The following is a 24,757-nucleotide window of genomic DNA, read 5'->3' as shown; positions in this document are numbered from 1 at the left end:
TGCCTGCGAGTTGAGAAAGAAATTATCACAAAAAATAACTTTAGCTTTTAAATGTCGAGTCTCGTAGATTGCAGTACCTCCACTGTAGACAACAGATTACATATACGATTCAACAGTGAAGAAACCTCTTGTGAGTAAAAGGCTCACCTTGTTTTGGCCACTGAAGCCTTTCACTGGAGAGGCACTATGCCTGTATCCGTTTTACTCACAGGGCAGAGAGTATGCATCTCGGTGGAACCTCCAAGAAGTAACTGTCGAAATCTCGACCTCCGATAAACGACTCCGACACCTTCAGCTCCGGCAGAAGTTTCTTTAATTTACTTGCTAGCAAGGGAAAGGTCACACTCAGTCAATGGCTAAGTGAACACCTTCCAAATGGTACAATTTCACGAGATATTTATACAGTAAAACCCAAGTTATGGCCTCTCCCTGTGTATTGGCTCTGTCTGGCAGTCAGTGAATACAGATAAAGAGTTAATTACTACATCCTTGTCCTGACATGGTTTCCAGATATTTCCTTTTGTCAGGGTTATTAGTTGGCCATCACTCGATGAGAGTGTGGTAATGAGCTATTACCTGCATTGCATTGTCAGGATTGTCCAGTTTCCTGGTCAGTTATCTTTTTGCATCAAATGGATGAGGTCTTTAGAAGAGATAATGGCTGGTGGTTTGAGTACTTCGAAAAGTGTGGGGCGGTGTGGAACTGGTGTTGTCTAGACAATAGGAGAGCACCATGGGGGGGCCGGGGGGCGGGGGGTACTTGTCTCAGCAGGACTTGCCTCCCAGCTGTCTGGTGGCTATCAGCCATTTAAGCCAGGTTTAGCTGTTTATGCAAACCGACTGCTTGTTGCAGAAATTCCTGGAAGGACCAGGGTTCCATTTTGTTTTATATTAAAAAGGGCACAACATTACAGTGTGGTACAGCTTAGATAAAAATACATTTCCACATTTCCCAGGCAGTCAGTACGAGGCGCGCTTTCAAGTTCAAACTCATGCCGGTGGTGCAGCTCTCCCGAGCGGTGCTGCTCCACACCGCCGCTAAACCAGACCCGAGGATCGCTGCAGGGCACTGGAGGCTTCCCGCCGCCATTGCCGCCGCTCTGGGGCAAAAAACGGAGCGGAGAGGAGCCGACAGTCCGCCCCCAAGGCCCTGAATCTGCAGCTAGAGGCTTCCCGCGGGGAAATGCCTCCGATCCACAAATAAAATACCTGGCGGTCCGGGAGGTGCAGAGATTCCCGATCCTGGGCCTCTCCGGGTACCCGCGGCCCTGGGCCACTCCGGGTACCCGTGGGCCTGGGTCACTCTAGGTACCCGCGGTCCTGGGCCATTCTGGGTACCCGCGGTCCTGGGCCACTCTGGGTACCCGCTGTCCTGGACCTCTCCGGGTACCCGCGGTCCTGGACCTCTCTGGGTACCCGCTGTCCTGGGCCACTCTGGATACTCGTGGTCCTGGGCCTGTCTGGGTACCCGTGGTCCTGGGCCTCTCCGGGTACCCGCTGTCCTGGGCCACTCTGAGTACCCGCTGTCCTGGGCCACTCTGGATACTCGTGGTCCTGGGCCTGTCTGGGTACCCGTGGTCCTGAGCCTCTCCGGGTACCCGCTGTCCTGGGCCACTCCGGGTACCCATGGGCCTGGGCCTCTCCGGGTACCCGCTGAATGTGAATGCCCCCAAAAATACATCTACATTTCAAATAAATAAAAGTAAAACATCACATGTTTAAAATGAATTAGAATGGCATTTAATTAAATATTTAAAATAAAAATTTAATTCTTTGGAAAAATAAATTTACATGTTTTAACGGGGCTAAAAATAAACTTACCTTATTGCAAAGGGTTTTTTAAATGATTGCTAAAATTTGATTTTTATGTATTTTTAAACTCTTACGCTGGCAAAAGCATTTCACGAGCATTCGCTGTGCAAATAGCCCAACGCTCCGCCTGCGGAGGCTGTTTTCCTGTAGGATGCGTGGGAACTGTACAGTAAATTCTTGACAAATCGCAAGTTCCGGGTTTTCGCGCATGCGGTTCGCGCGTGAAAACCCGGAACCTGCGCGGCCTTTACGGGTGCGTGCGTGCCCATAGGGGTCGCAGATTACGGCCCTCAAATTCGATCATGGCAAGTATTTTAATTTTGTAGGGAGTAGATCAGTATTTTGAACAGAAATGACTCCCCTCAGATTTTCTATCCCTGTCTGTCATGTATGTAATCTTCATGTAACTGTAACCTTCATAACAACACTGCATACTGTATACACCCAAGAAATGCACACCTTGACCACAGGGGGGTGAACTTGTGGGAGACACTCCTCACCTGGTCATCCAGGTATATAAAGGGAGGTCCCACGCAGGGTCATCACTCCTTGGTCCTGTGAATAAAGGTTCAGGTCACAGAGTGAGCTTGTCTGCATAATGTGCCTCGTGTGAATTTGTAGTAGTGTGTAAGGACATTACGCTATCAATATTCATTCGGGCTCTTTAACCAAACCTCATTCTGGTTCCTTTTGTGCTGTCACTGTAAGAGATCTGAGGACTCTCCAGGCTTGTTGGACTGATGTATTTCTGGTCTCTCCATTCACAGGCGCCCCTGGAACCTATAGAGCAGGCCAGGGAATAACTCCCAGATATCCAGAACAAAAGCCAAGTAAGAACAGTTATGAGCTGCACCATCCTCATTTCTCATTTCCGTTCTCCCTGGTTCGGGGGTCCCCAGTTTCACCTTGGAACATAGTGCCATCAAACATGTCCCCAACCTGAATTGAAGAAGAAATGATCTCTCTCTCTCCCTCTCTGATTCCCTTTTGTTTGTCTCTCTCTGCCAGTGGTAGGGTCTCCCTCCTTGTCGCATCCAGCGGCCAGTCAGCCCGCCCCATCGTCGGATACCAGTTACACCCCGGTGAAGGAGGAGAGAGCTGTCCGCCAGCACGCACAGTTTACCGCACCGGGCACAGCCTCGGCACTGCCTCCTTCCGCACGACAGCAGCAGCAGGAGGATGAAGACGAAGATGTTTATGATTCGGATGAAGCCAGTGAGTAATACCGGGGCTGGGAGATTCAAGTGGGTTCATTTAAAACAGACTATTAAACAGCACGGATAATCTGTGGTAGAATACTCCCCAAATTTTCCGGAAATGAGGGTGTTGACTTATGAAGACAGGTTGAGTAGGTTGGGCCTATACACATTGGAGTTCAGAAGACTGAGAGGATCAGCCAGGATCATATTGAATGGCGGTGCAGATTCGAAGGGCCGAATGGCCTACTACTGCTCCTATTTTCTATGTTTCTATCTTATTGAAACTTATAAGATAATGAGGCGGCTCAACAAGGTGGATGCAGAGAGCATATTTCCACTCATAGGGGAAACTAAAACTAGGGGACATAGTCTTAGAATAAGGGGCCGCCCATTTAAAACTGAGATGCGGAGGAATTTCTTCTCAGAGGGTTGTAAATCTATGGAATTCTCTGCCCCAGAGAGCTGTGGAGGCTGGGTCATTGAATATATTTAAGGCGGAGATAGACAGATTTTTGAGCGATAAGGGAATAAAGGGTTATGGGGGGCGGGCAGGGAAGTGGAGCTGAGTCCATGATCAGATCAGCCATGATCTTATTAAATGGCGGAGCAGGCTCGAGGGGCCAAATGGTCTACTCCTGCTCCTATTATGTTCTTATGTAACGTGATTAAGGGAATCCAACATTTCACCGCTGGGGTGAAACTAAAAGCAGGAAATTGCTGGAAAGGCAGAGCAGCTCAGTCATCAGCTGAGAGAGAAAAATGAAATTGTACCAAGTCCCGGTCACCTATCACCCCTGGGCTCGCTGACCTGCAACGCTTCGATTTTAAAATTCTCATCCGTGTGTTCAAATCGCTTCATGGCCTGATCCCTCCCTATCTCTGTAGCCTCCTCCGGCCCTACCAACCCTCCGAAATCTCTGCTGTCCTTCAATTCTGGCCTCTTGCACATCCCTGTTTTCCAACTCTCCGTGATTGGCAGCCGTGCCTTCAGCTGCCTCGACCTAAAACTCTGCAATTCCCCCCCTAAACCTCTCTACTTCTCTCTCCTATGTTTAAGTCGCTCCTTAAACCAATGCTCTTTGACCAACACCTGTCCTAATATCTCTTTTATGTGACGCAGTGTGAGATTTTGTCTGATTACGCTCCTTGAAGCGCCTTGGGATGTTTTAAAGGCACTATATAAATGGAAGTTGTTGGAATGTTTAAAGTCCCGCCCTTTAATGGGAGTTTTTATGTATCCTGCTTTATTTGTAAAAACCATCGGCGCCTCCCTTAGAGAACAGGAACTAAAATAGACGCACTTAGTTTGCAGATAATTTATTTGTGAAATGACAACTTACTGTCGCAACAAAGACATTGTTCTCACAGCCGTACTTCTGAAGTCATCAGCTATTCTCACTTTGAATACACAGACACATTTCTGGGCTTCAATCTGCTTAGTATTGTCTGATATTACAGAATCTAACGCCACAAAGATGCCTCTTTTATTACAGTGACTCAGGTCGCTATGACCCTGGGTCGGAATGGCCATCTGGGATCTCAGTTAATCATGTGGTTGCCATTGGATTCTCTTTCTGGGTTGTGCTCGAGAACACTCGGAGGGTCTTAAATCTCCTGTCACCGACTCCAGTGGTGGTGTTTCTCCTCCAAATATTCCTGCTGCATTTCTGGTAGGCTTATTCTTTATCTCTCTCTTTAGTGCGTGACATAAAACACGAACGTAGTTTACACCAATCCAAAATCCCAACCCAGTCAAGAACTGCTCTTCAAAATGACCCAGATCAAAGAGCTCCTCTGACGAAAGCGCAGCCAGGGAAACCCTGCTGCTGATATGTTTTCAGTTAGTCTCCTCGAGTGAGTTGTGTCGCAGTCAAGAGAACACAATCTCCTCTTGCGGTGATTGAAGGGAGACTCAGGTGACTCTTCAGCTGTTTATGGGGATGTGATGGTTTTGCTAAATAATGACAAACCCAAATGTTATTTATTTTGCCTCATGCAATTGTGAAATTAAATGGGTTTAAATTTAGCCAGAATGCGACATATATTTAATGTAAAGATTCTACATTTTCCAGGGCAGGATACCTGGCTGCTCCCCTGGAAGTACATGCACCGGTGACCCGGGCAGGGGCTGAAAGCAGCATTGGGAAGAAACGCGTCCAATTCTGAATTTTCTGCTTGTGCCCCTCATCCGCTTCCCCAGCCCGTTCATGACATTCCTCTGTCTGCCATTGGGTTAACATTTCAACTAAAACAGCCACACAATTGCACTGAAGTCTACATTTTCTGGCTCTGACAAGGCCCCGATAGTCCGTCTATTGTGGATAGAAAATTGCAGGCAGATTCTTGCAGTTGTCTGATGCGTGCTGGCGGGATTTGGACATTGTCACCCTAAGGGTTTGCCAGCAAATATCAGCAGCTTTCATAAGAACATAAGAAATAGGAGCAGGAGTAGGCCATTTGGCCCCCTCGAGCCTGCTCCGCCATTCAATAAGATCATGGACTCAGCTCCACTTCCCCGCCCGCTCCCCATAACCCCTTGCTCCCTTCCGTCAGAGGAGCTTATGGATCTGGGTCATTTTGAAGAGCAGTTCTTGACTGGGTTGGGATTTTGGATTGGTGTAAACTATGTTCGTGTTTTATGTCATGCAGTAGAGATAGATAAAGAGTAAGCCTACCAAAAATACAGCAGAAATATTTGGAGGAGAAACACACCACTGGAGTCAGTGGCAGGAGATGTAAGACCCCCAAGTGTTCTCCTAGAACAAGGAATCCAATGGCAAGCACATGATTAACTGAGATCCCAGATGGCCATTCTGATCCAGGTCATAGTGACCTGAGTTACTGTGATAAAAGAAGCATCTTTGTGGCATTACATTCTGTAATATCAGACAATGCAAAGCAGATTGAAGCCCAGAAATGTTGCTGTGCAGTACAGTCATGCGAATGCTTAATATGTCTACATTAATTTATTAGCCTATCATTTTAACCCATTTCAGGTTAGTATCTCTGTTAGGGTAGTGGATCAAGTGTTCATACAGGCTCAAATATGTACTGTCTGAATCCATTCTATATCATAACCTGTCAATCAACTGAGACCATCGCCATGCATAAGTACAAGATGTTTTTTATCCAAGTTACACCTGAAAGAATGTTATTTATACTTGAAAGACTGACGCAGATTAAATGATGGAACTGCGTTTGCCTTGAAGAATGATATCTATCAAAATTATTTATGATTTTAAACCGAAATGAATGCTACGAATGACAATGGTGTTTTCATACTTGAGGTTGGAGATTGTTTTGTTGAGAACGTTGTATTGGTTGTGTTCACAGCTACACTGGGAGCACTGGAGTTCAGTCTAATATACGACCAGATCAACAATGCTTTGCACTGCACCATCATAAAAGCAAAGGTAAGCTGTCTGGCTTTCTGATTTACTCATTTCACATAGGATTAGATCGGATATACGACACAGAAACAGGCCATTCGGCCCAACCAGTCCATGCCAGCATGTATGCTCCACTCGAGCCTCCTCCCATCTTTTCTCATCTAAATCTATCAGCATAACTCTCGATTCCCTTCTCCCTCATATGCTTGTCTAGACGCCCCTTAAATGCATCGATACTATTCACTTCAACCAGTCCCTGTGGCAGCGAGTTCCACATTCTCACCACTCTTTAAGTAAAGAAGTTTCTTCTGAATTCCCTATTGGATTTCTTGGTGACTATCTTATATTGATGGCCTCTAGTTATGGTCTTCCCCACAAGTGGAAACACTCTCTCTGTATCCACTCCATCAAAACCTTTCATCATTTTAAAGACCTCTATTAGGTCACCCCTCAGCCTTCTTTTTTCAAGAGACAAGAGACACCCAGCCTGTTCGTCCTTTCCTGATATATATGTAATCTGCCCTCCTTACCCGTTCTGACCTATATGTGACTCCAGACACAGCGATGTGGTTGACTCTTATCTGTCCTCTGAAATGGCCTAGCAAGCCACTCAATTGTACACAACCGCTACGAAAAACAATAATAAGAATAAAACCGGACGGACCACCCGGCATCGACCTCGGCACCAGGTACAGACATGACAATGGCACACCCAGCCCTGAAAAGTCCTCCTCACCAACATCTGGGGACTTGTACCAAAATTGGGAGAGCTGTCCCACAGACTAGTCAAACAACAGCCTGACATAGTCACACTCACAGATTCATACCTTTCAGCCAATGTCCCAGAATCCCCCATCACCATCCCTGGGTATGTCCTGTCCCACCAGCAGGACAGACCCACCAGGGGTGGCAGCACAGTGGTATACAGTCGGAAGGGAGTGGCCTTGGGAGTCCTCAACATTGACTCTGGACACCATAAAGTCTCCTGGCTTCAGGTCAAGCCTGGGCAAGGAAACCTCCTGCTGATTACCATCTACCGTCCTCCCTCAGCTGATGAATCAATTCTCCTCCATGTTGAACATCACTTGGAAGAAGCACTCAGTAGCAAGGGCACAGAATGTACTCTGGGTGAGTGACTTCAATGTCCATCACCAAGAGTGGCTCGGTAGCACCACTACTGACTGGGCTGGCCAAGTCCTGAAGGTCATAGCTGCCAGACTGGGCCTGCAGCAGGTTATGAGAGAACCAACATGAAGGGAAAACCTACTTGACCTAGTCCTCACCAGTCTACCTGTCGCAGATACATCTGTCCATGACAGCATTTGTAGCAGTGACCACCGCACAGTCATTGTGGAGACGAAATCCCATCTTCACACTGGGGACACCCTCCATTGTGTTGTGTGGCACTACCACCGTGCTAAATGGGATAGATTCAGAACAAATCTAGCAGCTCAAAACTGGGCAGCCCTGAGTCAGCAGCAGCAGAATTGTAGTCCACCACAACCTGTAACCTCATGGCCCGGCATATCCCTCACTCTACCATTACCATCAAGCCAGGGGACCAACCCTGGTTCAATGAGGAGTGCAGAAGAGCATGCCAGGAGCAACACCAGCCATACCTAAAAATGAGGTGCCAGTCTGGGAAAGCTGCAACACAGGACTACATGCATGCTAAACAGCGGAAGCACCAGGCTATAGACAAGGCTAAGTGATCCCACAATCAACAGATCAGATTAAAGCTCTGTAGTCCTGCCACATCCAGTCATAAATGGTGGTGGACCATTAAACAACTAACAGGAGGAGGAGGCTCTGTGACTATCCCCATCCTCAATGATGGTGGAGCGCAGCGCGTGAGTGCAAAAGACAAGGCTGAAACGTTGGCAACCATCTTCAGCCAGAAGTGTCAAGAGGATGATCCCTATCGGCCTCCTCCTGAGGTTCCAACCATCACAGAAGCCAGTCTTCAGCCAATTCAGTTCATTCCACGTGATATCAAGAAATGGCTGAGCGCACTGGATACAGCAAAGGCTATGGGCCCCGGCAACATCCCGGCTGTCGTGCTGAAGACTTGTGCGCCTTTCGCCAAGCTGTTCCAGGACAGCTACAACACTGGCATCTATCCGACAATTTGGAAAACTGCCCAAGTATGTCCTGTCCACAAAAAGCAGGACAAATCCAATCCGGCCAATGACCACCCCATCAGTCTACTCTCAATCATCAGCAAAGTGATGGAAGGTATCGTCAACAGTGCTATCAAGTGGCACTTGCCAATAACCTGTTCGCTGATGCCCAGTTTGGGTACCGCCAGGACCACTCGGCCCCAGACTTCATTACAGCCTTGGTCCAAACATGCACAAAAGAGCTGAATTCCAGAGGTGAGGTGAGAGTGACTGCCCTTGGCATTTGACAGAGTGTGGCACCAAGGAGCCCTAGTAAAACTGAAGAATTAGGGGGAAAACCCTCCACTGGCTGGAGTCATACCTAGCACAAAGGAAGATGGTTGTGGTGGTTGGCGGTCAATCATCTCAGCCCCAGGATATCATTGCAGGAGTTCCTCAGGGCAATTCCATCATAAGGTCAGAAGTGGGGATGTTCGCTGATAACTGCACAGTGTTCAGTGCCATTCGCAACTCCTCAGATAATGGAGCAGTCCATGCCCGCATGCAACAGGACCTGGACAACATTCAGGCTTGGGATGGTAAGTGGCAAATAACATTCGCGCCACACAAGTGCCAGCCAATGACTATCTCCAACAAGCATCACCGCCCCTTAACATTCAACAGCATTACCATCGCCGAATAACCCAACATCAACATTCTGGGGGTCACCATTGACTAGAAGCTTAACTGGACCAGCCACATAAATACGGTGGCAACAAGAGCAGGTCAGAAGTTGGGTATTCTGCAGCGAGTGTCTCACCTCCTGACTCTCCAAAATTTTTCCACCATCTACAAGGCACAAGTCAGGAATGTGATGAAATACTCTCCACTTGCCTGGATGAGTGCAGCTCCAACAACACTTAAGAAGCTAGACACCATCCAGGACAAAGCAGCCCATTTGATTGGTACTCCATCCACCCCTTAAACAATCACTCCCTCCACCACCGGCATACTGTGGCTGCAGTGTGCACCATCTACAAGATGCACTGCAGCAACTCAACAGCTTCTTCGACAGCACCTTCCAAACCCACAATCTATACCACCTAGAAGGACGAGGGCAGCAGGCGCATGGGAACACTATCCTGACTTGGAAGTATATTGCCGTTCCTTCATTGTCGCTGGGTCAAAATCCTAGAACTCCCTCCCTGACAGCACTGTGGGAATACCTTCACCACAAGGACTGCAGCAGTTCAAGGCGGTGGCTTGCCACCACCTTCTTGAGGGCAATTAGGGATGGTCACTAAATGCTGGCCTTGCCAGCGACACCCACATCTCTGGAATGAATTTTTAAAAACCCTTGTATTTCTGGTATCATCCTTGTAAATTTTCTCTGCACCCTCTCCAGTGCCTCCGTATCATTTGGTGACCAGAACTGTACGCAGTACTCTAAGTGTGGTCCAGCGAAGGTTCAATACAGGTTTAGCATAACTTCCCTACTTTTCAATTCTATACCTCTATAAATAAACCCTAGTACTTGGTTTGCGATATTTTACGCCCTTGCTAACCTGTGTCGCAACTTTTAGCGATTTGTGTATTTGTACTCCGAGGTCCCTTTGTTGCTCTACCCCACCTAGACTCGCATCCTCCAAGTAGTAAGTGACCTCTCTATTCTTCCTACCAAAATGTAATTGCTCACATTTATCTGTGTTGAACTTCATTTGCCAATTATATGCCCATTCTGCAAGTTTATTAATGTCCTCCTGTAATTCCTCCTCAGTATTGACTATTTGGCATCATCCGCAAATTTAGAAATTGTGTTTTTGATTCTAAAGTCGAAATCGTTAATATGAATTCTAAACAACTGTGGTCCCAGCACTAATCCTTGTGGAACACCACGAGCCACCTTCTGCCACTGTGAATAGCTACCTTTTACCCCTACTCTCTGTTTTCTGTCTTGAAGCCAACTAGCTATCCATTCTGCTTTTTGTCCCGACTCCGCATTCTCTGACCTTGTTCATCAGTCTATTATGGCATACCTTATCAAAGGCCTTTTGAAAATCTAGATAAGTTACATCCACTGCATTACCATTGTCTACTCTCTCTGTTACCTCTTCAAAAAATTCAGTGAGGTTGGTCAAGCAAGACTTTCTCTTTTGAATTCCATGCTGACTATTCGTTATTATATTTTTGGTTTCTAGATGTTCTTCTCTTTTCTCCTTTAGTAGGGATTCCATTATCTCTCCTACCACCGATATTAAGCTGACTGGTCTATAATTCCCTGGACATGTTCTATCCCCCTTAAATATAGGTATTACGTTAGCTATCAGCCAGTCCTCTGGCACTACTCCTTTTTCTAACGATTTATTAAATATATGTAGAAATACCTCTGCTACCTCTTCCCTCGATTCTTTTTAAAATATGTGGCTGCAATCCACCTGGACCAGGGGTTTTATCCTCTTTGAGTTTAATTAGTTTCTTTAATATAACCCCTCTTTTTATTTTAAATGTACTTATCTCATTACTAATCTCATCATCCAATGTCATGTCCACCTGTTCTATCTCCCTGGTATATACTGAAGCAAAATAATTATTTAATATTTCTGTCATCTCTCTATCGTTACCTGTGGTATTATCCTGTCTATCCCTTAATGGCCCTATTCCCATCCCAACCTTCCTTTTTTTTTTATTGATGTGCCCTTAAAATATTTTATTTTTTGATTTATGTTCCTTGATAATTTAATTTCATAGTTACTTTTTGTCTTCCTAATTGTTTTTTTGACTCCTCTCTTAATCGTTGCGTATTCTCCCTTATCATGCTGTCTATGTACTTAATCTATGCCTCTTTCCTTATCCTCAATTGTTCCCTTATGGCTTTATTCATCCATGGAGTCTCATTAGTGTTTAGTTTGTTCTTTCCTTTTTGCAGAATATATTGACCCTGCACTTTGTTGAACACCGTTTTAAATGTTTCCCAATGATGCTCTACATCATTTTTTGACAATATTATTGCCTATTTTATTTTCCCAAGTTCTATTCTCAGTTCTTCAATATCAGATTTTCACCAATCTATTACCCTGGTTTTTGTCATACTTATGTCCTTCACAATTATCATCTTGAAGCATATTATATTATGGTCACTATTGCCTAGATGTTCCACTACTTTTACTTCTCTTATCTGCTCTGGTTCATTCCCCATTACTAGATCCAATAGCGAATCCTCCCTTGTTGATTTCGAAAGGAATCCTGTACACATTGTAGGAACTCCATTCCCTTATCCCCTTTACCTACCTCTTTTGTCCAATTAATGTCAGGGTAGTTGAAATCCCCCATGATTATTATTCTATGTTTTTTTACTCATTTTCCCAATGTGTCTGCATATTTCTTCCTCCGCCTCTCTTCCGCTATTAGGTGGTCTGTAGACTATACCTATTGGTGGGATTGATCCTTTATTATCTTTTTCTGGTAAGACTCCATAATGAAACTCAGCATGAGGATATTAGGTCACTAAAGATATCAAAGCAATTGCCAGTCAATTATGAAATATCCTCTCATCCCAAAGAATTGAAAAGTCCTCAATTAATAGGTATTTTAAAATGCTTTAACTACAAAGAGATGTTTGGGTCCCTGCTGTGTGACATGAACATTTTGTTACGTTAAAGGCGTGAAATAAATGCAAGTTGTTCTTGTTAAACATGTAGCCCTAGGAGATTGGATGTAGCAGTACACTAGAATGGCAATTTCAAGGACACTAGGTGATAGGGTCAGTTAGCACACTGTGCTTTTAGGGGAATTGGGAGCTTTAGTCATTTTGGAGATCTGTGTTTGCATCCAATTTAGACCAACAGGATGAAAATCTCTTACTGTTACCTGTGAATGTATTACATGAAACCAGGTTTGGGAAACCTCAACACACTAACTAGTGGATGCAAATCTACTTGACATTAACATTAAACTGGTAAACTCATTATCAAGTCGAACAGAAATACTATTGGAGGTGATGACCATTTTGTCTACATGTGGTCATGTGAGATTCAGCTACAGACTGGTAGCCCAAGTACTGACTGGGCATTTGCGACCTTCCTATCTTACAGGGGCTGAAACCCATGGACTCCAACGGCTTGGCTGATCCATATGTGAAAATACATCTCCTGCCTGGTGCCAGCAAGGTAAGATGTTCCTGTCAGATTGTAAACACCGTGTTCATGACATCTACCATTAGAGTTGGTGAAGTGTAAAGTATCTGTTCTATGGCCACTGTAATGTACAGGGGAGCAACTGTGCATCACAGTTACATTGTTTTGGGTTTCTGTGGCTCATAGAATGGTTACAGCACAGAAGGAGGCCATTCGGCCCGTCGAGCCCATTACTTATGATGTATGGGGACTGTCTGAGATACATTACAGTTGAAGTGTCATGTCTACACCAATAATTTTCACTGACATCAGGAATTAACATGTCTACATTACATTTCTTAGCCTATCATTATTTTAACTGTTATCAGAAACACATTGAGGTAGAGCTTGACTTTGTGCGATAAAAGGGATGCGCCGGCAACACATTTTACAAAGTCAAAGTCTACCCCATTACTCGCCAAATTCCTCAGGGAAAGGTCTTGATCTCAGCCAGTCTACTGTGGACAAGGCCCAAAGTGGAAGGCAGAGCATTTCCCGGCAAGAAGGATGGGAAAAGGTGGAAGTGAAGTCAACCCTGGGCAGGGCCAGATTAAGAGCCTGATGGGTTTGGGGCAATGGGCCTATCGTCATGTTTATTACATTCCGTATATGATTCTGATTCTGAGTATGAAAACATAGGCCAGTATCTTCAACAATGAAAGCATATATTCTGTATCAAGTAGGTATATATTATGGTTCTGGTAACATTGCAATACTAATATCCTGTAGATATATTCAAATTTCTCTCAATAACATGAAATAAAACCGGTTATTACATATTATGATCTGTGTATGGGTACATTAATATATATAGGTACTTCTGAATATAGGTATAAACAAATTAATATATTTTCCTCGGTTTTGTTTTTCCTCTCTTATTGTCTATTCTGTTCAGCCTATTTGGGAGGCCTTATATTTTTTTCCCACATTTATTCGATGGACCTATGTTCTTTGATGGGCCTGGGGCTGCAGCCCCATCTGCCCCGTGGGTAATCCGCTCCTGACTCCTGGGTGCTTCGAAGCATCTCCCACCAACTGGATTTACAATGAAACTTTGGCACTGCCCAGCAGAGCTGGTGGCTCGCCCACCCTGTCAGCCAAGAAAGGAGCCATAAGAAGGATAAATACATTTTCGGTCAGAACCATTTAACCAGATGGGGCGTCCCCTGATTTAATGTTGGGTAGATGCACTTACTGATACAGTACTGGGCACCCATCCCCAGGTTCGACACTGGTCTGTGCTGAGTCAGCTAATCTAATTCGTGCACAGTGTGATGATACATTGGCCTCAGTGTCTGTGGGCTAGGAAGGCCATATCCTATCGTGAACCACTGCCTTCAGGACAGATGGACGGGGAATTAGAGAAGAAAACAAATTTAACCTGATAAAATGTCAGAATTGTTGATGTTTTTTGGGGCACCCACAAATGGTAACCTGAGCAACTGAATGAGCTGACGTCCAACATGTTTATGTTCCAAACGCACAGTCAAACAAGCTGCGCACTAAAACTCTGCGTAACACCCGAAACCCTGTGTGGAATGAACGACTAACTTACCACGGAATCATTGAGGATGACATGCAGAGAAAAACTCTCAGGTGAGAAATGTAGACACAGATGTACAAGGAAAGAGCCCCTCTTGCAATCTGCAGCTAACCCTCCAGCAATCTCATCCTCATAGGCAGTCCCCTCGGAATCGAGGAAGACTGGAGTTCTCAGGTTGCTGAACAGTTCAATATGAGAACCACAGTCTCTGTCACAGATGGGACAGATAGTCGTTGAGGGTAAGGGTGGGTGGGACTGATTTGCCGCACGCTCTTTCCACTGCCTGGGTTTCTGCATGCTCTCGGCAATGAGACTCGGGATGCTCAGCGCCCTTCCGGATGCACTTCCTCCACTTAGGGTGGTCTTTGTCCAGGGACTCCCAGGTGTCAGTGGAGACGTTGCACTTTATCAGGGATGCTTTGAGGGTGTCCTTGTAATGTTTCCGCTGCCCACCTTTGGCTCGTTTGCCGTGAAGGAGTTCCGAGTAGAGCGCTTGCTTCGGGAGTCTCGTGAATGGCATGCGAACAATGTGACATGCCCAGCAATCTACAGCCAAGCTCCAAAACCTCCAGGCATCTTCAGTCAACTCAAACTCCTCTGATCATCTTCATTTTTCAGGTTTGAACGAAAGTATCTGGCAGATGGCCCGACTCAGTGATTATATCGTTTCTCAGCGAAAACCTGGCGGGCGGGCAGTTACAATCGCCCTGGCTCGTACCTCTCCGAAAGCCGCCAAGCTCGCAACGTTTGCAATTTTAACCTTCTCTCCTGCAAGGACACGCGCTCAGAGCCAACAGGGTCCTTCTTTACATGTGCATGTTGCAGCCCGCTGGTATGATTGAGACTGATGCCCCCTCTAAGCCGTGTCGCTACGCGACCGTGAGGCTCTCTGCCAGTCCCGCGCAGCCCGGGTCCGGCTCATTCAATGTTACGCTTCACGCAAAGCTGCGCAGCGTCTTAAAGGGACCATGCACCCAAAATAAAAATTAGGGGGTACATTGACTGAGACCCAACTGTAATTTTAACTTATTTAAAATACACCCCACCCCGCCCCCCCCCCCCGCAAAAGAAAAATGAATGCACTGAAATATTGTTAAATATGTTAAAGCATTAGAAAAAAACTCTATGTAATAGAATAAATGAAAAGTAGCCTTTCTACATTTTCTCCGAATCAGACAACGACTCAATTTAAAAATTCTCATCCTTATTTTCAAATCCTTGTATGGCCTCGACCCTCCCTATCTCTGTAATCTCCTCCAGCCCCACAATACTCCGAGATCGCTGCGCTCCTCTAATTCTGGCCTCTTGCGCATCCCTGATTTTAATCGCTCCACCACTGGTGGCCGGGCCTTCATCTGCCTGGACCATAAGCCCTGGAACTCCCTCCCTAAACCTCTGCGCCTCTCTACCTCGCTCTCCTCCGTTAAGACGCTCCTTAAAACCTACCTCTCTGACAAAGTTTTTGGTTATCTGTCCTAATATCTCCTTCTGTGGCTCGGTGTTAAAGGCGTTACATAAATACAAGCTGTTGTTGTCTTCTCAACCTGAACTGCGCTCTTTCCAACACAGGATCTCTGTCCTGGATGAAGATAAATTTGGTCACAATGAATTCATCGGGGAGACCAGAGTTTCTCTGAAAAAACTCAAACCCAATCAAGCAAAGAACTTCAACATCTGCCTGGAGAGAGTGGTGCCAGTAAGGGGGGCTACTAGTTCTTTATTCTTCAGGGGGGGGGTGGGGGGGGTGTCATGGTCTGTTAAAATTTTGAACTTTCAACTCCAGGATCAGAGTTTCAATCCAATCAAACCGCTGGGTTGAAACCTTCTCTGTCATCAGGCCATCAGATAGTGTGTGAATTGAGTTTAGGGCCTGATTCTAGTGGTCGTGAACCACCAGAATACCCTGAATATGGGATGAATAAGCATAACATTGGTACGGTGACCAATGCAACCATGCTGACAGTGTGCAGAGGAGACTGCTTTGGAGGATTGATATTGGAGGAAGCAATGTGCTGACCTGATGGACAAAACATAGGAGAAACCAGCCCCCAAAGTGACATATTGTATTAGCAATACATTTTAATTAGATTTGAACTTAGTCACTTGCTATGCCCCACACTGTCCCTAAATGTACTGTGCATATTTCCATAGATAAAGCGAGGCTCTACGGCTGGATCAACACGAGGAATGTCACTTTACGAGGATGAGGTAAACCTGGATTCAATGCACCTCTCTATTGTACTTTCTTTTACATTGATCGAAAAGGGAAAAGGGGAGCAGGGTTACCACCAGCCCCCCCCAAACCACAGCCCCACAGCCCACCCCACCCACAGCTACCCCTCACCCACAGCTACCCCTCACCCACAGCTACCCCCCCACCCACAGCTACCCCCCCCACCCACAGCTACCCCCCACCCACAGCTACCCCCCACCCACAGCTACCCCCCACCCACAGCTACCCCTCACCCACAGCTATCCCCCCCACCCACAGCTACCCCCCCACCCACAGCTACCCCCCCCACCCACAGCTACCCCCCCCACCCACAGCTACCCTCCCCACCCACAGCTACCCCTCACCCACAGCTACCCCCCCCACCCACAGCTACCCCTCACCCACAGCTACCCCTCACCCACAGCTACCCCCCCACCCACAGCTACCCCCCACCCACAGCTACCTCCCACCCACAGCTACCCCTCACCCACAGCTACCCCTCACCCACAGCTATCCCCCCCACCCACAGTTACCCCTCACCCACAGCTACCCCCCCACCCACAGCTACCCCCCCCACCCACAGCTACCCTCCCCACCCACAGCTACCCCTCACCCACAGCTACCCCCCCCACCCACAGCTACCCCTCACCCACAGCTACCCCCCCACCCACAGCTACCCCTCACCCACAGCTACCCCCCCACCCACAGCTACCCCCCCACCCACAGCTACCCCCCCCACCCACAGCTACCCCTCACCCACAGCTACCCCCCCACCCACAGCTACCCCTCACCCACAGCTACCCCCCACCCACAGCTACCCCCCACCCACAGCTACCTCCCACCCACAGCTACCCCTCACCCACAGCTACCCCTCACCCACAGCTACCCCTCACCCACAGTTACCCCTCACCCACAGCTACCCCCCCACCCACAGCTACCCCCCCCACCCACAGCTACCCTCCCCACCCACAGCTACCCCTCACCCATAGCTACCCCCCACCCACAGCTACCCCACCACCCACAGCTACACCCCCCACCCACAGCTACCCCCTCCCACCCACAGCTACCCCTCACCCACAGCTACCCCCCCACCCACAGCTACCCCCCCACCCACAGCTACCCCTCACCCACAGCTACCCCCCCACCCACAGCTACTCCTCACCCACAGCTACCCCCCCACCCACAGCTTCCCCCCCACCCACAGCTCCCCCCTCACCCACAGCTCCCCCCTCACCCACAGCTACTCCCCCACCCACAGCTTCCCCCCCACCCACAGGTACCCCTCACCCACAGCTACCCCCCCACCCACAGCTACCCTCCACCCACAGCTACTCCCCCACCCACAGCTTCCCCCCCACCCACAGCTACTCCTCACCCACAGCTTCCCCCCCACCCACAGCTACCCCTCACCCACAGCTACCCCCCCACCCACAGCTTCCCCCCCACCCACAGCTTCCCCCCCACCCACAGCTACCCCCCCACCCACAGCTTCCCCCCCACCCACAGCTACCCCTCACCCACAGCTACCCCTCACCCACAGCTACCCCTCACCCACAGCTACCCCGCACCCACAGCTACCCCTCACCCACAGCTACCCTCCACCCACAGCTACCCCTCACCCACAGCTACCCCTCACCCACAGCTACCCTCCACCCACAGCTACCCCTCACCCACAGCTACCCCTCACCCACAGCTACCCCTCACCCACAGCTACCCCGCACCCACAGCTACCCCTCACCCACAGCTACCCTCCACCCACAGCTACCCCTCACCCACAGCTACCCCTCACCCACAGCTACCCTCCACCCACAGCTACCCCTCACCCACAGCTACCCTCCACCCACAGCTACCCCGCACCCACAGCTACCCCTCACCCACAGCTACCCTCCACCCACAGCTACCCCTCACCCACAGCTACCCCTCCACCCACAGCTTCCCCCCCACCCACAGCTACCCCTCACCCACAGCTACCCCCCCCACCCACAGCTACCCCTCACCCACAGCTACCCCTCACCCACAGCTACCCCTCACCCACAGCTACCCCCCACCCACAGCTACTCCTCACCCACAGCTACCCCTCACCCACAGCTACCTCCCCCACCCACAGCTACACCCCCACCCACAGCTACCCCCCCCACCCACAGCTACCCCTCACCCACAGCTACCCCTCCACCCACAGCTACCCCTCACCCACAGCTACCCCCCCACCCACAGCTACCCTCCACCCACAGCTACTCCTCACCCACAGCTACCCCCCCACCCACAGCTACCCCCCCACCCACAGCTACCCTCCACCCACAGCTACTCCTCACCCACAGCTACCCCCCCACCCACAGCTACCCCCCCACCCACAGCTACCCTCCACCCACAGCTACTCCTCACCCACAGCTACCCCCCCACCCACAGCTACCCCCCCACCCACAGCTACCCCCCCACCCACAGCTACCTCCCCCAACCACAGCTACCCCTCACCCACAGCTACCTCCCCCACCCACAGCTACCCCCCCCACCCACAGCTACCCCTCACCCACAGCTACCCCTCCACCCACAGCTTCCCCCCCACCCACAGCTACCCCTCACCCACAGCTACCCCCCCACCCACAGCTACCCTCCACCCACAGCTACCCCTCACCCACAGCTCCCCCCTCACCCACAGCTTCCCCCCCACCCACAGCTTCCCCCCCACCCACAGCTTCTTCCCCCCACCCACAGCTACCCCCCCCCACCCACAGCTTCTTCCCCCCACCCACAGCTCCCCCCCACCCACAGCTACCCCCCCACCCACAGCTACCCTCCACCCACAGCCCACCCCACCCACAGCTACCCCTCCCACCCACAGCTACCCCCCCCCCACCCACAGCTTCTCCCCCCACCCACAGCTACCCCCCCACCCACAGCTATCCCTCACCCACAGCTACCCCCCCACCCACAGCTACCCCTCACCCACAGCTACCCCCCCACCCACAGCTACCCCTCACCCACAGCTACCCCTCACCCACAGCTCCCCCCTCACCCACAGCTTCCCCCCCACCCACAGCTTCTTCCCCCCACCCACAGCTACCCCCCCCCACCCACAGCTTCTTCCCCCCACCCACAGCTCCCCCCCACCCACAGCTTCCCCCCCCACCCACAGCCCACCCCACCCACAGCTACCCCCCCACCCACAGCTACCCCCCCCACCCACAGCTACCCCCCACCCACACCCATAGCCCACCCTCCCCACTCTACCAGACAAGCTGATGTTTCACATCTGCTCTTTGGGGAAAGACATATCTACTTCCTCCTTCCCATCCCGATGCCCCTTGATGACTCTTGGTGCAGACTGAGTAACAAATGGCCAGACATGGAGGTCGGTCAGCATCAGGCCACTTTGCAAACCACAAGTGGTACAGCAACAAACTGTGCCAGTAGGCAAGAGAAATGTCACATTACAGTGGGATTAAAATGCCTGTGTTAGGGACTGCCTGATGGTCCAGTTGGTAACCTTAACTTCCAGCACGGTACCAGGCTATACAGACCAGATGATTTCGAGCTTGATCCCTTATCTATGCTGAGTTAGCTGGTTCTCAAATAAGGCTGCAGTATTGGCACTACAATTAGCCTCAGAATCCCGGGATTGGGAACAGGCTTAATATTGACCAAGGATCCTCTTCCTTGGAACTCTCCAATGACTCCTGCTGGAAACACAGAATGACAGGATGACAGGATCAGGCTGATACTCAACGGTCGAAGTTCCAATCTGGCGTAAGCACCGGGAATGGGCGGGGGGCGGGGGGGGGGGGGGGGGGTTTGGAAAATGGGGCAGAATATGGTTCTGACTGGATTTCACCTCGTTCACAGGAGCCCAAGTATTTCTGGTGGGGAGAGTGAGGATGGGGAGTGAGTGAGGATCTTTCAGCCATTCCACCCTCCACCACACATCGAGAAGGGGTGGTGTAAAGTCCTTACTCTACAGTATGAAACCACACGAGGCACATTCTAGGGACAAGGTCACTCTGTGACCTTAACTCTTTATTCACAGGACTCCAAAGACGATGACCCTGTGTGGGACCTCCCTTTTTATACCTGTGTGATCAGGTAAGGAGTGTCTCCCACAAGTTCACCCCTTGTGGACAAGGTGTGCATCGAGGTTGAGTGTATACAGTAATACAATGGTGTTACATAATGACAGACGGGGCGGGGTGGGGCGGTGGCTGGGGATACCCTGGTAGTCCCTGGGAAATTCCTCCCAGTCCAATTCCTGAAAGGCCCAACATAACCTGTACCTGCCCAGGTCTATGTTCCTTATGGGCCGAGTAAAAACTCCACAATGCAGGAGGGAGCAGGGGTAGTATCTGTGGTACAGTTTCCCAGTACAGTTGCTGTAGTGCACATCCCCTGTATCTATGGTGCAGTTTAGCATTTTGTGATGCTGTTCCCCAGGACAATTCCTGTGTTACGGGTTCCTGTATGCTCTACCATAGAAGGCTGTGGAGGCCAAGTCATTGAATATATTTAAGAGGGGGATAGATAGATTTCTAGAAACAAAAAGGCATCAAGGGGTATGGGGAAAAAGCGTGAATCTAGTGTTGAGATAGAGGATCAGCCATGATCATATTGAATGGCGGTGCAAATTCAAAGGGCCGAATGGCCTACTACTGCTCCTATTTTCTATGTTTCTATGCTCACAGGTTTGTAGAACTGTTGCGGGGCTGGAGTGCATCATCACCTCCGGCAACCAAATTTTAATTTGATTTAAGCTTACAGTAAAAAGTTAATTTGTTTAAATTGTTGGTTTTAGTGCCCCTTTAATAAGGGGGCATTTGATTTATAGTTTGCACCAAAATAGTTGTAGAGCTGTTGCATTGTGAGTGACTTATCCAGTCACGTGATGTTCACCAGACTCAATAAAACCCCAGCCAGTTGGGTCTAGGTCATCCATGTCGAGGTATGCAGTTGTGAGCCTAGTGGATGAACTGGTAATGCGCAGTGCGATTGTTCAACCTTTGTTAATAAACCAACTAGTTCTTAATAGCAATGTGTTGCTATGAATTCTTAAGCAAAGAACCCATGAATCAAATACGTTACAGCTCCCAATTAAACAGAGATAAAAATTTCAAAACTACTTTCTAAAAGTTTTCACATCTAAATGTTGGTCTAATCATCTGCAGCAGTGAGATCTGACCACAGAGTTAAATGGGCTACTCTAACAGAGTTTTCAGAGCAAGTGAGTTCTGCCTCTTCCGGGATCCTTCCTATAGAAATACTGGCCTTTAACTGGTATGTTATTAATGAATGTTTTGGGCACAGCCCAGCATGTTATTGTTTATAAATACAGCGGGAGGAGGGTTGAGCCTGACACATTGTATGGGCACATTGACACTGATGCACTCTCTGCCCTCTCCCTGCAGGGTGAACAAGCTGGTGAAACTGAAGAGCGAGGCCGGATCCTGGTCTCCCTCCTGTACAACAGTCAGCAGGGAGGCCTGATTGTGGGAATTATACGTTGCGTTCATTTAGCTGCCATGGATGCCAATGGATACTCTGACCCCTTTGTCAAAATGTATGTAAGCCCGCACCTGCCTTTTCTGCTTGTTGCATCCTTCCTGGTCTCTTCCAGTGGGCCAGTCGCAGAGACCAGCCTCTGCTGCCTGCGTGCGTTCTCTTCCGGTCTGCCTGTCTGAGTGTCTCGCTTCCTGCCTGTTCTCCTGGCGAACCTCCATCACACGTCCAGCACTAACTCCCCGTCTGTTCTCTTACTCGGACCGCCTCAGTTTTAGTCTCTGCTTTCTGTCTCGGCTGTACTATTCTGGTGGGCTGATTCATTGCATAAACTTAGCAACATGCATATGTTCTCCCAGTGCATCTCAGTATATAGGCTTTGGTCCCTCAGTATATAGGCTTTGGTCAATCAGTGTATAGGCTTTGGTCCCTCAGTGTATAGGCTTTGGTCCCTCAGTGTATAGGCTTTGGTCAATCAATGTATAGGCTTTGGTCTCTCAGTGTTTAGGCTTTGGTCCCTCAGTGTTTAGGCTTTGGTCTCTGTGTATAGGCTTTGGTCAATCAATGTATAGGCTTTGGTCAATCAGTGTATAGGCTTTGGTCAATCAGTGTATAGGCTTTGGTCAATCAATGTATAGGCTTTGGTCTCTCAGTGTTTAGGCTTTGGTCTCTCAGTGTATAGGCTTTGGTCTCTCAGTGTATAGGCTTTGGTCAATCAATGTATAGGCTTTGGTCAATCAGTGTATAGGCTTTGGTCAATCAATGTATCGGCTTTGGTCAATCAATGTATAGGGTTTGGTCAATCAGTATATAGGCTTTGGTCTCTCAGTGTATAGGCTTTGGTCAATCAATGTATAGGCTTTGGTCAATCAGTGTATAGGCTTTGGTCAATCAATGTATCGGCTTTGGTCAATCAATGTATAGGGTTTGGTCAATCAGTATATAGGCTTTGGTCAATCAATGTATAGGGTTTGGTCAATCAGTATATAGGCTTTGGTCAATCAATGTATAGGGTTTGGTCAATCAGTATATAGGCTTTGGTCAATCAATGTATAGGTTTTGGTCTCAGTGTATAGGCTTTGGTCTCAGTGTATAGGCTTTGGTCAATCAGTGTCTTGGCTTTGGTCTCAGTGTATAGGCTTGTCTCCCGGTCTGTTTTCTCCAATGGGTCTATCTCATATCCAATCCTTGCGTCCTGCCCTTCTCTCTCAGTGAGCCTGTTTCTGTATCCAGCCTCTGCTTTCTGTCTAATATTTTTCCCCTGGGTGTGCAGCCCTTGTTCTCTGCCTACGTTTGCGCTGGTCATTTTGCCCATGCATTCTGTGCTGCCTTTTGTTCATTTATCAATGAATTCATCTTCCCTAGTACTATTACACTAAGTTAGGTAAAAAATTGATGACGACCTGAACCATACCAAGCAACTGAGGACAGAATGTTCATAACTGACACTTGGCTGGTTATCATCAGTTCCACATTACCTCAGGCAGAGTCCATTATACTTGTTCAGTTACGGTATCAACGTGGTTCACAGATCAGCAGTTCCCTGTGTGGATCAGCAGTTCCCTGTGTGGATCAGCCATTATCCTCGATGCTTTTGATGGAAGGCAGTGGGCTGGATTTTCGGTTCTGCACATTTCGGGCAGTCATGGCGGCGGGGCGGTAAAGTTTGCGACAAGGAAGAGTTTGCGCCTCAGTCAGCAAAATTCATCAACTGGGCCCTGAGTGTAGGGGGGCGGGGGGAGCGCTAAGGGAGGCATTGTACACCTCTCTTAGGGCGCTAGGCCGGCTGAGCATGGGAAAATCCCGAGCTAAACAGCCGGCCTCGGAGCGCTGTAAGAGCGGTCGGGGGGGTGGGGAACCTGGAAAAAAACCCACCAAAAACATTCCCACTAAATATCTCACGCCACCACAATGTAAATCGTGGAAAAAAAAAACAATCACACTTACCTGAGGTCGACATTACGTAGCTCACTGCAGCTGCTACAGCTCCGACCGCCCGCATTTACAGGCAGTCCCAGCAGGGGGCACTCTACGGAGCACTACGGATCAGACGGCAGCCAAAAATCGAGCCGGTGTCGCAACCAGGGGACATTGCTCACCGGCTCGCCTCTTCCGGGCGGTAATGCTCCGCCCCCCCACCCCCCCGCCAAAACCGGCGCCGAAAGTCCCGGCGGGGCACTGGAAGCTGGCCGGCCGCCCGGGAGTGCTTACCGCTGCCACTGCCACTCCTTCAGGGTGCTAACAGGGGGACAGAAGACGGAAAATCCAGCCCATATTGTCCTCCGTACAAGAATATTGAAACTGTTAACAATACGGCGTCCCTCTATCTGTGTCTGCCTGTCTGCGCGTTCCCTCAATGGCGGGACTGTTTGCGTCGGTCGCTGAATGGATGCAATAAAGGTTATGCGTTCGAGAGGCCCGAACCACTCTCAGCTTTGGGGGCCGGGGGGGGGGGGAGGGGGGAAGCGGGGGAAGGCAATCCCGACCCTGGGAGTTAAGCCCGGGACCCTGGATTTCCTCGTGGTGCCCAGGAGAAGCACTCCTGCTCCTCTTAGCCCATGAGGAAACCGAGAGAACAAAAAAAGAAATGCGCTTATCTTTTCGGGCCTATTCTGGACCTGCTGCTCTCGCGCCCAGTGCCACCGATAAATGCGGATGCGCAGCATTGAAGTACAATCGGGGTCTGAATGAAATCATCAGACTTTGGAATTTCCTGTCGGCATGAGGCGAGGGCCTCGCGGGCTGGCTGGAACGCAGCGGTTAAAATGGGGCATCAGTGTGAAGATCGGGCGAGTCGGCTGCCGCGAGGATTCTAACACCCCGCACACCTCTGAACGAACAGGCACAGGG

The 24,757-nt window shown here is 49.2% G+C and overlaps 1 protein-coding gene across 1 annotated transcript in view; it reads left to right on the top strand.

Annotated features, from left to right (window-relative positions):
- LOC139268315 (rabphilin-3A-like) overlaps positions 1 to 24,757 on the top strand; it is a 120,203-nt gene that overhangs the window by 81,960 nt on the left and 13,486 nt on the right. The window contains exons 9-15 of the mRNA XM_070886385.1: positions 2,821 to 3,027; positions 6,345 to 6,424; positions 12,591 to 12,665; positions 14,158 to 14,267; positions 15,784 to 15,910; positions 16,366 to 16,422; positions 21,817 to 21,968. Of these exons, the coding sequence (XP_070742486.1) occupies positions 2,821 to 3,027; positions 6,345 to 6,424; positions 12,591 to 12,665; positions 14,158 to 14,267; positions 15,784 to 15,910; positions 16,366 to 16,422; positions 21,817 to 21,968 (808 nt within the window). The remainder of the gene's footprint in view (positions 1 to 2,820; positions 3,028 to 6,344; positions 6,425 to 12,590; positions 12,666 to 14,157; positions 14,268 to 15,783; positions 15,911 to 16,365; positions 16,423 to 21,816; positions 21,969 to 24,757) is intronic.

Source organism: Pristiophorus japonicus, chromosome 8 (assembly GCF_044704955.1).
Source record: "Pristiophorus japonicus isolate sPriJap1 chromosome 8, sPriJap1.hap1, whole genome shotgun sequence".
NCBI classification, from domain to species: domain Eukaryota; kingdom Metazoa; phylum Chordata; class Chondrichthyes; family Pristiophoridae; genus Pristiophorus; species Pristiophorus japonicus.
Note: the sequence above shows the minus strand (reverse complement) of the source record. Positions and strands in the feature narration are given on the sequence as shown.